The sequence below is a fragment of the Artemia sp. Qi Xiang Cuo genome, chromosome 8, assembly GCF_049724085.1.
Source record: "Artemia sp. Qi Xiang Cuo chromosome 8, ASM4972408v1, whole genome shotgun sequence".
NCBI classification, from domain to species: domain Eukaryota; kingdom Metazoa; phylum Arthropoda; class Branchiopoda; order Anostraca; family Artemiidae; genus Artemia; species Artemia sp. Qi Xiang Cuo.
Window position 1 is genome coordinate 69,576,027 of NC_142801.1, and position 14,048 is coordinate 69,590,074.

Here is a 14,048-nt window from a genome sequence, read left to right on the forward strand (position 1 = left end):
TAGCAAATGCTTTTGTCCCTCAGTATACCTCACCAGCAATATATTTCCTACGTACATACAGGTTGTGAAGGATACCCGCTATTGAGGTTTGAGGAAAATATTTAACGCACGGATACGTAAGCTACATTACATCAGATAAGATTTTCCGATAATGAAATATACTTGCAATAATAAACTACGCCAATCCCTCCAAAGGTTCCTTGGCCTGTAAAGTAGGGGGGGGGGGACATACAAGTCACTTACTCAGAGAAAAAAAAGTCGCTTAAAGAGAAAAAAAATACAAAAATTAAAATTAAATACGTTAGATAAATTAGACTCCAATGAATCCTGTGCAAAAAAAGAAAAAGAAAAAAAGAAATAACTTCTAAGAAGCCAAAATTTTTTTACAATTTCTTTGAATTACTTCTGTTTCGGAACTCCCCTAAAGGCTTGGATATTTGCATGTTAGATTGAACTCGTATTTGAAAATAGTACTTTCCTTCTAAGCCTTTAAAAACTTGCAATATTAGAGTAGAAATTTGAATGGAGAGTTCTAGAAAATAATCCACTGTAGTAGTGAATAGAGAAAAGAGGAGGCAAATTCAATATACAGAATCCAATATGAAGCCTTTTGTTATTTTCCTCTTCTGAGGAACTTGAGTGATTAGATTAAACCGTTCCCAGAAAGCAATAGATTAAACCTTCCCGGAGAAAAATATATTTGCTTGGAGCTACTAATCTTAAACATCTTCCTCTAAATCCTTTATCTCAGATAACATTTGAAGGAATTATTCTCCGGGAAACTTAGGTAAAATCAATCGATTCTTTCAGCAACATGAAAAGGAGAAGGATATATAAAAAAAAAAAATAAGTGAATGGTACAGTAGAAATGAAATAGGCATGCCATAGTAGATATTAAACTTATTTCCAAGGAGTCAAACTATAAGAACTTGGGTGTTAGGATCCAGGAGGTGATGGTGCAATTAATGAAAGACGAGTCACTGCTAAAAGTCAAAAAACACTCGGATGCGCACGTAAGCTTTTTTTGAGGGGGGAGGGGGGGTCACAATTTCACAAAATCGCCGAAAAATGGACAAATCGTTCATATAATAGCAGAAATTATATCAAAATTCGAAGACATCAAGATTTTGAAAACAGATCTCCCCCCCCCACGAAACATGACTAACGACTGGAGCCTAGTATTTAAAAACGAGTAAATTTTTGAAATCACAGTCAGAGTGTGTTGGACCTCCTAAGGGGGGGGGGGGATAAGATCTACAAAAATTATCGTATTCAGAGTCCCCTTACAATAGACCTAAACCAAACTTGAAAAAAACGAATTGTTATGCAGCCTCACGTTACTTTTCTTTTCTGAGAAGCTTCAGTGATTGGATTAAGCCGTTGTCAGAGAATCGGAGAAGATGCTTGCTTAGAGCTAGTGAGTTTAAAGATTTTTCTCAGAGTCCTTTATTGACCTCGGTGGCATTTCAAGGAATTAACCATCGGGAAGCCTAGCTATTGCTGATCAATGGTTCCCGCAATGAAGAAGTGCAAATAAAGTACAAAAGCAAATCAAAAGAAGATAAATTTATACAAAACAAAATTTCATATTAAAGAGAGGAATTAAAGCAATTAGGGTGAACGAAGAAATCGTGGGTGGTTGTCAACAAGCAAAAGGGATAGGAGTTTTTCAACCTGACACTATGCGAAAGCAACAACACACACACAAAATTATAACAATAATGACAAGGTAAAGGAGAAGGGGAGGCAAAATTTCCATCAAAAGACGATTCTTGGAAATCTTCCCAGGAATTTTTCAGAAATTAGAAATCTTTCGTAATACGAGTTTTCATGTAATCGCAGTCCTTACAGTGTATGCCTTCGCTTACCTTTATCCCATTATACCGAACGAACACGCCCTCATGAACCTTAACACTTAGCAGTAAGAAAAACGAATGATATAAACAATTCCCAGACAGATTTCCGGGAACAATTCTTTTCGGACAGTAGTTAATAGGATATATGTATCATATAAAGATCATAAGACTTTCCTCGGTTTTTCAGAACCTGTTCGCAAAGGAGCTTACAAAAACTACAACTACAAAAACGACCTATTTATGTTAATTGTAAGAAAATTTTAACTTTTATAATACAATATCCCTCGTAACTGTAAAGGACTAGTGAAATTCTAAAAAGGGCAGACACATCCGTTGCAAACATTATTGCAATAAAGTAAGTAGGCAGAATAAGCAATTCATATACAGTCATGCCAATTCATGAGAATGTATGGGGTCAAGTTTTTTTTTCAACGAAGACACATTTTTTTCAAAATCTAGTTGGGGAGGAGGGATAATTTCAATAAAATACAATGCCCACCTCCCATTTCCCCATTGACGCCCCTGTTCGTGTAGGTTCATAGAATACCTTGATAAACATTATAAGGTTCATTTTCATGGACGTCCAAGGCGGCAGCGCGTATTCGTCCGTCTTTCAAAGCCTGTGCCAAAGCGTTTTCATCAACTAACCCTCCACGAGCAGTGTTTACAAGGAATGCACCTGAAAAAAACACAACTTCTTAGTTATAAAGGAGACAAGAGCGGTGACCCTTCAAGTAAATAAATAAATAAATGTATACGATATTTCACGTTATTTAACATCCTCAGACATTTTTCTCTGGGTGTTGAGCCAGATAGTGACAATTACGAATCTGAAACATAGATCCTACGTACCCGGTGTTCCTAGCACATACGTAACTAGGCACTAGTTACGCACTAACAACGTAACTAGTGCCATCTAGGGTTATCCTGTGATTATAAACACTAATTATATATCATATAATCATGATAGTGTTAATGATTATAAACACTGGAACATATCTATTACTTGCGTTTATTTTATATCTATACTTCATTTTTAGAGTTTCGGTTGCTCTTGGGTCGGGTCGCTCCATATTTATAGTTTATTATCATAAACTGTTCGCAATGACAATTGCCAATTTGACCAATAAAAAAAGCAAGACTAAACCATAAGATTTTAGCACAATTTATGACAGCTCAAAAACCGTACGAAGAAAATTCTATTTTATATTCATTTGGGACAGGGGCGGATCCTGGGGGGCCAGCTCACCGCCCCCCCCCCCTAAGATTTTTCTGGTACCTTCTTTTTTTCTCTCTTTTTTAGACACACTTGTCGAATTGGTCAATTATTGGCACCCTTGTCTAATTGCCCCCCTCCAAAGATTTTGCTCCAGATCCGCCTTTGATTCGGGACATGCCAGTTGCAAAAGAACTAAATGTTTTTAGAAGTGGAAGTACTGTTCAATCCCCAAAATAGGGAATTAATACGAAAGCTATTTGATTAGAGCCAAAGGTGCCACAACTGTTCCTAATTTTCAAGAAGTGATCGGAGAGTCTCGAGCATGGGCAATCGTGCTAATAAATGGCAGGGGCGTAGCTGCAGCATTTTATCGGGGAGGGGGGGGGGGGGGGGCAAGAGTTACCCATATCTAGATAGTCAAGGGGCATGGGCTATATAATAATTTTTCTCCAAATTATTGGGGGGAACTGCCCCCCCCCCCAACGACGCCCCTGACAAATGACAATGTTTTAAAACAGTAACAAATGCCTTACTCTTTCCACAATTTCAATAGGAGGGCGTGCTTTAAATTAGCCCTACAACATTTAGCCCTTTAATACAACAATTTATTACAACAATTAGCCCTTTAATACTTCCAACACTAACTAAAGGAAACGCTTTTTGACCAGACGTCGTATATTTATTAGCAATATTCCCAAAAATTTACGTCATAAGACAAATAAATATGCTCCTTTATGTCATTTTCGTTTCTTTCACCTTCGATTTTTTCTGCAAAGAACTTGTTTAAAAGCTGTAAATTTTGACTTGTTATTCCTTGCTTCGACTCATTTTAAATTGTCCAATTTTGTCAGCTTTCAACATATCTTTTCCAAATAATAGGAAGACAAATAATCCTCACGCAACAATCTTTAAAACTCTGTTCCTTCACACGGAGAATTTTACCATCCAATCTAAACTTTACTCCAAAAAAGAATGTATAGCTGTCTAGGGATTATAAACTACTATCCCTGAGCACTATTTCTTCTAAAAGGACTCCCTTTTCTTTAATTTTTATTTCCCTTCGAAAGACGAGTCAAAATACTTTTTTTCTTTAGTATTTCCCAGGAATCAATAGAACTTTCTCTTTCGGAAATAGTTGCTTTTTTCCTGATGGGAATAAAGGGAAATTCTAACTCAGCTTTTATTAATGAGATAGATAGCTTTCAGAAAATAAGAGATTCGAAAGTATGGAACTTTCTAAAAATGAAAATTTTAAAAGATTTCTCCATGGGATTTAGAAAAGGTTATCATAGTTTGAAAAAAGTTAGCAAAGATAGGAAGATATTGGAAGCTACAGGGATCACAGTTGTGGGAGTGGTCCACCGAAAAACGAAGTAAGATTTGATAGGTATTTTCCAGAGAAATTCCCGACGGATTGTTTTGGGTTTTCGACTGACTGACCGTATTTCAAACAGTAGGCCGTACTAAAAGTGTTGTTCAATTCCACTTTCTAGGGCTATAAGAGAAAGGTTGAGATGGCTAGGGCACTTTCTTCGGACGAAGGGTGACAGTTTGCCAAAGATTGTCCTTTTCGGCCAACCGTCTAGGGTTAAAAGGATAGCAGGTCAGCCTACATTCGGGTGGGAGGATGTCGTAAGGAAAGATTTAAGGAAAATAGGAACTTCCTGGGAGGGTATAAAGGGGAGGCTTTGAATTGGGATAGAGGAGTGGTATGAGTAGCTGCGTTGGCCTCAGGTGGCTTGGTGCTACAGCGAGTTGTTAGCAATAGTAGTTATCATAGTTTGAGCGTTTTTCACTATGTGTGAGGCAAAGAAAATAATTATAAGCAATTTTGTAAAGTATACTTAAGAGGCTGTAGGGCCTTTTTGACATTCCATACGTGTAATTACAATTAGCAACAGCCTAAGTATGTGTAAAAAACGTATAACAGAAAATGTAAAAAACTAATCTTAAAAAGTAAAAAAAAAAAATCGTGAATGATTTGCACAACAAAGAGGATTGGTCAAACAGTTCGTGGTAACGAACTGTAAGTAAGGAGCAACCCGGCTCAATAGTAACCGAAACTCTAAAAAACGGAATTTTCATATCAATAGATACATCAAAATAATCAGATTTTAATGCTGATTTCAAATAGATAAGTTTCATCATATTTAGTTCTACCCATCAAGGGTTACACGCCTGAGAAAATTTGCCTGATTTTTGAAAAAAGGGGAAAACACACCCTAAAAGTTATAGAACCTTAATGAAAATTAAACCATCAGTTTCGGCGTATCAGAGAACCCTACTGTCTACTGAACTCAATCGTATACGTAATAATTTTTGTTTGTTTTAAGTTTTGATGTTGCTCGTTACTTTCAGTTAAAAAACTTTTTTTTTATTATTTGATTTCTGATCGTTTTTTAAATATTGCTGGGAAATCCGGCACCCCTTCATAGCAATGTCCCTTTTCTCATGAAACTTCCTCCATGGAAAGATCCTCCCACATTACATTAAAGTGCTGTGTTTCATTAAAGTGCTGTGCTTTTAGGGGCTGTTTTTCCCTGTTTTCAAAATTAAGGCAAATTTTCTAAGACAAGTAACTTTTTATAGGTAAGACTAAACTTGATGAAACTTATATATTTGAAATTACCATAAAAATCTGATTCTTTTGATGTATCAATTGGTATCAAAATTCGATTTTTTTAGAGTTTCAGTTACTATTGAGCCGGGTCGCTCCTTACTTACAGTTCGTCACCACGAATTGTTTGATAGACATAGACATATTTATTGACATACTCGATATAGCACTGGGGCACTAAAACTGAGCTATTTACAAACATATTGCACAAAATTGACATAATTTACAAACAATTTACAAAAAAAATTGGGCCTCATGTTGTTAAACAGACCCGTGAGAAAGGGAGGGGGAGGGAAAAATGTTGATACCCTTTTGAACGGCAGTGAACTGATTTCAACTTGTTCTGAATTCTGGTGTGTGTTTGGGTTGCATTAGGGGGGGGGGATACACCTGTGTTTAGAGTTTCTTAGAATGAATTGTCCGAATGTGATTGTAAGATTTTGGCGGCGGTTGTGAAGTGATTCAAGTCTTACTAATTCAAGGACCTTTTCATAGGAGTTATAACTTTCTTCCATCATAATTTTACAAGCACGCACTTGAATAGCCCCAATAACTCTCTTGTGTTTTATTGGCGGCTTCAACAATCAGATGTCGCATCAATCCAACATTCCTTATTTTTGCCCACTTTCCTTCCAAGATTGTATTTAAAAAGCCGTCGTATCTTTCCAATCCACACACATCTTGGAACGATCAGATAATAGGAATCCCCTGATGTAAATAATGCTTTCTCTTAATGAACTATAGTTCTGTTAGTTGTTTTTTGCTAGTCCGAATAAAAAGATTGGCTTAAGAAGCAAGATTTTTGTCAACTCTTACGATTGAAGGGAAAGACAACTTTTTTCGTTCGTCTGTTCTATTGATTTCTACCAACTTATAAACATAAAACAAAAACACAACTGTCAGAATGAAGAATTATTTGCGATGCTTAAAAAATGAATTTAATATAAAAATAAAATCTTTATGTTTCTTAAGAAAGAGATAAAAAGTTGGTTCTTTTGACGGATTATTTTGGTCTGACATTTTTTCACGTTTCTTAGGTAAGAGGGGAATCATTGTACTGGATTCATTTAATGCCCTTTCCGTTATTCCCAACCAGCAAAAACTCTTGACATAATGTCGTCTTCGCATATCGTCAGGACATTGGCCCTAGCAAAAGCGGCCTCCCTTTGATCCAACCTTCCACCCTCGCATGCTTTTCATTTTGTTTAGCATCATTTTCATATTTTTCTCAAGATTTTTTTATCGCCTCATGAGAGTTGCCAGTCCCACACTCGGTTTTTCGTCTATATTTACTAAACTATATAATTCAAGTATTGATTTTCTTATTCTAAAAATTATTAATATCACAAAAGCAAAATCCCCCTTAATTAATCTTATTATGACTACAAACATCTTGTACTCCTAAAAATTCATCATAATTTTAATGTATAACGAGGGCAAGATAGACTCGGGTACTCGATGCAAGCCGCCACAGAGTTTACAGACGGGAAAAAACTACACACAACTTAGTGAAAGTTCGCCCGTGCTTAACCTAGAGGGTGGAACTAGTGTAGCAGTAGAGGAAAAATTAGTCTTGGAAATTGAATCTTGTACTTCTGGCTCTCGAAACTGAAAACAGTATTCTGAAAAGTGCTTCTCTAAAGATTGTGGTGTGAAGTAAGGAGCAACATTACAACTTTAAACAAACTGAAATCATTCCGTACAAGAGGGTGGATCCTCAACTCCTCGCTCTTTACGCTAAACTTTGATTTTTTGACCAAATTTTTCAAGAACAACTGCTGAAACACAAGGGCCGTTGAATTGACATAAGAAGTTTTTTAAGCAATAAAAACTTTTAGCGTAACGAGCGAAGGATTGAGGAGGGGGTACCCCCTCATGTGCGGAATAATGCCCGTTCATGTTAAATTGTATAAGAAAGGAAAACGATCAAAAACGGGTTTTTAAGGCCAAACGAGATTACTGAATAAACAAAGAAAACGAATATTTCGAGAAGACAACCGTCTCTCCTCTTCAGCGTGAAACAAAATAATATATTCAAAAAAAGTGCAAAAGAAAAAAAAACAACAAGAAAAAAAAAACGGGGAAAGTCAATGTGAAAAGAACCAAAAAACTATGGAAAAAACAAAAAATTAAAAGATGAATAAAATTCAATAAAAGCCAAAAGATAAAAGAATTAAAACCATATTTCTAACAACCATAAAAGCGAGTCATTCGCCAATATCCACGATTTGCACAAAACCTAAAAAAAAATTATGAACTGCCATCGACGGATACTAGTGCACAACTGAGAAATAAAAGAAAACAATTCATTCACTGAAAAACAAAACGAACCAGCAATTACATAAGTTAGAGAACTGTCATCTGATTTCTGAATTTAATTATTGCATTCCTTGCAGACACCCTTTGAGACCTAAGGGGTTGTTCACGTGTTTGATTATATGATTGGGAAAGTGGTTCAAGGTTTATTTCAGGGATTACTAAAGTATCGGCTTCTCTTTTGAGAAGCCGATAGTCTGCAAGGAAGATCGGAAGTTCTTCCGATTTACCAATGACCACACGAGCATGGAATTCTGTAAACACCAGAGTTTTCATCTTTTGGGATAGGATCTTTTCTTTGATAAATTTGGGAACTGATAGTTTTACTGGGTCTATTAATAAGTGTAAACGTTGTAACTCACCAACGGCTTGCAGACATATTAAATCTCCATTAACACCATAAAAAGCGAAAAAAAACCGGAAAATTTTTACTCTGCCCTTGAAGAACATATCTTTGATTTTCCGGAACATACTGTTTTATTTAACCAAGCAAGTTTAATTTCTCATGACAAAGGTATTGTCCAGTACTACAGGGAAGCGGCTGAAAATTTTAAATACCAACATTTAGGTCTAGCTTTGAACATAGATTCCGGTGATTTAATAATAAAATAGTCATAATTCAGTTTTCTCAAAAGACAAGCCGATACTTTAGTAATCCCTGAAATAAACCTTGAACCACTTTCCCAATCATGTAATCAAACACGTGAACAACCCCTTATGTCTCAAAGAGTGTCTGCAAGGAATGCAATAATTAAAATCAGAAATCAAATGACATAGTTCTCTTAACTTATTTGAGTTCGTTTTGTTCTTGAGCATTTCTTTTATTTCTCAGTTGTTCACTAGTATCCGTCGACGGCAGTTCATAATTTTTTAGATTTTGTGCAAATCGCGGATATTGGCGAATGACTCGCTTTTATGGTTGTTAGATATTTGGTTTTCTTATAATATTCTTATAATTTTTGGCTTTTATTAAATGTTATTCATATTTTAATTTTGTTTTTTTCTTTGGTTTTTTGGTTCTTTTTATATTGACTTTCCACGTGTGATTTTCTTGTTTTTTTTTTCGGCACTTATCTTGAATATATTATTTTGTTTCATGATGAAGAAGAGAGGTTGATGTCCTCTCGAAATATTCGCTTGGTATGCTTATTCAGTATTCTCGTTTGGCCTTAAAAATCCCATTTTTGAAGGATTCCTTTTCTTATATTACGGCAGGCCAATGTGGTTTAAGAAATTATCTTCATCTTAAATTTTAACGTTGCTCCTTACTTTCAGTTGATAAACCATGTTTTTTTTTAATTCTGATTTTTTCAATTCATGACGGAAAATCTAACTCCTCCTTCCGTGGCAAATTCTCCCCGGAAAACTCCCCCATGAATAATCCCCCAGAAAAACTTCCGTATATTTTCTAAAGACAAACACTAAGTTAGGAACGTAGACAGGAATTTCTTTCGGAGGGGGGGGGGGAAATACTTCAAATCCCTTATTCTGTGAGATGTATCAAAAAATTATGGGGAAATGAAAAAAAACGTGAGATTTCGGGGGGGGGGGAGACCCGGAGGCCCCCTGCGTACATGCCAGCTATAAGTACACACTGGGCCAATTATATAAGTTAAAACCATTTCCCCAACGGCTGTGTGAACTGAGGGGTCATATCAACTACGCTGAACCAAACGGCTATGTCAAAATTTTAGCCGGATGTCCGTGGGGAATAAAGAGGTGGGGGAGCTAGTTGCCCACCCATCTTTTTGGTAGCTCAAAGGACACTAAAACTTTTAGTTTTCGCTTGAATGAGCCCTCTCCCGATCTTCTAGGAATATTGGCTCGATACGATCACCCCTGGCGAAAAATACAAAATTCTACATTTTTGTAAACATACTCTTGGAACTTCTACAGTGGAGTTCTCTAATATGCTGAATCTCATGGTGTGATATTCCTTAAAATTGCTTTTTTTTGGGGGGGGGGGGGTCACCTATTTTCAAAAATCAGGTAAATTTTCTCAGGCTCGTAGCTTTTGGTGGGTAACATTAAACTTAAGACATTTTATATATTTGGAATTAGCACAAAAATCACATTCTTGTGACGTAGGATAAAGAGTTCTGGTTAATATTGGGATGAGTCACTCCTTAGTTGCAGTTTGTTACCAAGAACTGTATGAAAGGTGCGAAAAAGGTGGCCTACCCAAGTAGAAATTCTTAAATAATACTTTCTTCCCTATTTTGACTAGAAAAAATAGTTTAACAATATCCAAAATCTTCGCTCGCAGCTCGTTGCAAAATTTGTTGTTTTTTAACATAAATTTAAGAAATTAAATAGAAAAAAAGGAAAATTACCAAAAAATATTTATCAATTTATAACTTTAGGGAAGTTCCTTTTTTTGCAAAAAAAAAAAAAAACTGTGAAAAAATAGTTTCTACTAAATGAGTTTTACAGGGGAAATTATTTAATTATTTTGAGTCAGACCTACGGCTGTCCAAAATCCAAACATAAGCACGTATTTTGCGGTAATCAAGATTTTTTTTTGTCAGCCCCATGATTGAAGTATCTTTTTTGTTCGTCTGTTCTATGCATTTCTCCCGACTTGTAAACATAAAACAAAAAGCGAACTGCCAGAATGAAAAGAAATACTTCCATAAGTAAAGCCCAGATACATAACCCGGCAAAAAGAATGTTTTTTTTCCTTTCTTCTAAGAAAAGAAATAGAATAGGTTATTCTTTCCATCAACAATTAGCCTACACTATTTTTTAAAGCTTATTCGTTTTAAGGTTTGCAGTGAACAATCAAAGGAATCCATTTATTTGAGAGTAATTTTCTTCCTCATTATTATCCCATTAATACTATGCAATAAAGAGGCTTTTGAAAATTGAATAGACCCCCTCCCCAGTTTGACTCTCCGGGGGAGGCTGTCAAAAACGTAACAGTTATATCTTACTACAAACTTTCTATTTTCCAGTGAGGAGGAGAGTGACCCCTGAAATGGGTCAATATTATAAATAGGTAAGATTTATATAAAAAGCAGCTTAAAATTTGACCAAATGTCTTTCAGAGCTTGTTTAAGCCAGAGGATTGAAAACTTTTTATATAAAGTCGCTTTACAGCATATAGAAGGGTAAGGACATTCCTCCCCCTTCTACTCCGACGACTACGGTTGTTCATACAGCATTATGCGAGAGCATTATTCACATTGATCTTCAAAATCCATGCAACAAAGTCCTGTAGTAGTTCAATCAGATTCAAGATCCATTAGAATCCATCGAACCTTCCCCAATCCCTAAGTTATTATGCCCGAACCACCCGAAGGGCCCAAATCCTACGGTCTAAGGTTTTCGTCAAATCGTAGATCAAGCACAGGACTTGAAAAATCAAACATTTGTCGGGAAAAGACGTCTATTGTATCAACACGTATTCAGGGTGGTGCCTTCCTGGCCCTTGCCCTCCACCAAAATCTCATATTTCTGACATAATTTCTCATGTTTTATATAACATGTACTGCTCTTGTATAATAGATTCAATTATTATAATTTGTATAGTACGCAACTTCCCTGCTTCTAAGAAAGATTAATGAATACTTTTATCCTCAGCTAAACACGCAAATAGTATTTGCTCATTTATCTAAAATTAATTTAATCTTCAAAAGAATATTCCATTCACTTATTAATCTAAACAATGACGATTACAGTTTCGTGCCAGAAATATCTTTGGATTGCACCAGAACTCAAAAGCCGAATGATAAGAAACGATGAAAACGGAATGGCATGACTCGTTTTTTTTTGCAGGACAATAGGTTTGATTACCGAATATCAATCTACCGCTGCAGATTATTAATGGCGGTTAGCGTATTGACAAGCCATTCAACTCGAGAACAGTAAAGAAGCAGTGTAGCAAGAAGGGGTAAGAGGACATATTATCCCTGAACGAGTAATGGCAGGATTGTCCGGAAAATCTCAATTGTTATTTTGAGCGGTTTCTGTGAAGTTTATTTTATCTGTTCGGCTGAGATGCGGGGGGGGGGGGGGGAATTCTTAAAAATGATCCTTCGCCCCAAGTCCTACTAAGCCAACGTAAATAAATAGTCAACAATCCTAATATATATCCTATTTAGTCCAAAAATTCCTTTTTTTTTCGGCAACCTTCTCTTCCTAAAGAGTACCCCTAACATACCTCCTCTCCTAAATGTAGCTGTGCGCACCAATGACAATGGTCATAGGTGGACTAAGTTTCGAGCCTTGAGGAGAATACCAGGTACTCTTCAGACGGATAGGGAAAACAAGACAAGAGTAGGCGAAAAGTGGGCGATAAATCCAATCGGAAGATTTGGTAGTGGACAAATAAATAGACCTAGTAGACAACTTCTATGGGATTATCAAAATATAATAGAAATGTTTGTGTTAGGAGGCTCACCCCTCCATGTAAGTGCCTATTTACAGTGATACAATAGTTCAACTCTTTTTTCCTTTACACACATGCTAAATATGGGCACTTGCTAATGACACAGATGAAATTGCTGTCACGAAGGATTTCACAATGACACTCACGGGAACTTGTGGAAATAAGTCAGAAATACTATGATTCGGATACAGGACAAAATATTGTACTCTTTAAGCAATCCTGATCTAATCCTGTGATCTCTAAAGATCTGGTTATTGGCACCTATGATAAAAACTATTTCTGTCTATTTTTCAAGAAATATTTTAAATTCAATTTAGTCAAACTATTATTTATTGATAAGCATAATTAAGGAAGTAGTTAACGATTCTACATACCAGAGAATATGAATATTTTTCTCTGCGTCGTGACTATGAATATTTCAATCATTGAAATGAAGTGGGCTACCAAACAATTATTATGTTTATATTTTCTATATCCTTTTACGGTACTTTTAGGTGAATAGGAAACGAATTGGTGAACATGTTAATTTTTGCCATGCTTTCGGCCAGTAGCATTGCCACGAGGGAAATTTTGATTTCTGCTCTTACCAAAAACGATGAAATTTCCCAACATGATGACTGCGTGAAGATATTTCCCTGAATTAGAACATCCATCCCCCTAATGAATTATTATCACTGCTATTGCTAGCCCACAGTGACATTAAGCTGCCAGACGATGACATGCTCCTCCCCCAGTCCAACTTGTCAAAAATGAATTTGAACAAAACGAAACAGAAATCTAGCTAAACCACTGCTTTAGCGTATCGCTTTTGGTGTGTAATCACTTTCCTGAATTTGTATATTTCTAAATACTATATTTAACTTTTCTACAGGTATAACCAGTATCTTATACCCCTGTCTTTCTCCTAAACATTACCGTTCCTAGCTTTTTTTTTTTTTGCTTCCGATTCTTCTTTTCCCTACCGTCCAGGGGTAGGTCTAGAGAAAAATCTAGGGGGGGGGGGTCAATGTGACAAGGGCACCAATAAGTAAAGTCTTGGGGAAGTCCAATGTGACAACGGTGCCAATAATTGACCAGATTGACAAATTTGGTTTTAAAAAAAAGAGTGAAAAACAGGTAAAATACCTTTTATATAGATATTCAAAGATAAAGTTTTCCCCTTCCCACTTTCCGTGAATTGGCGTCACTTCGTACACGATCGATGTGAGGCCAGGGCTATTCTATTCTCGTCACTAGTCAAGCATCTCTTATTTGTTTGTTATTCATTCATCTTATTTATTTGGTGATATGATGGGGTTGGATTTTCCAAATGAAACTGTTTTGTTTTCGTAATTTTCTTTAAATCTACTAAAGGGACAAAAGATATTCCACTACTTCAATGACGCATGTAGATCTTAGGAAAACATCTGAGATAAATTTTGATTCTTGAACAATGGTATCAGTTTAAAAAATTTCTTTTACTCTATCAATCACAGTACAACTAAACAAGAACTTGGTAAAGCTTATGCAGAATTCACAACAATAGCGCCGTTCTTTTGCACTAAGATCTTACATCTTTCTGCAAGGATTTCCGTTCTTTCAACTCATCTTTGTTCTAAGATCTTACAGCTCACTGATGTTAGCAAAAACAGTGAGAAGGACGCCATCTTT

General features: G+C 36.0%; 1 protein-coding gene across 2 annotated transcripts in view; it reads right to left on the reverse strand.

Moving 5' to 3' along the window:
* Nucleotides 1–14,048, reverse strand: part of CtBP (C-terminal binding protein) — a 124,018-nt gene that overhangs the window by 64,898 nt on the left and 45,072 nt on the right. For both annotated transcript variants that reach the window (XM_089093723.1, XM_089093724.1), the window contains exon 6: nucleotides 2,404–2,535. In XM_089093723.1, the coding sequence (XP_088949849.1) occupies nucleotides 2,404–2,535 (132 nt within the window). The remainder of the gene's footprint in view (nucleotides 1–2,403; nucleotides 2,536–14,048) is intronic.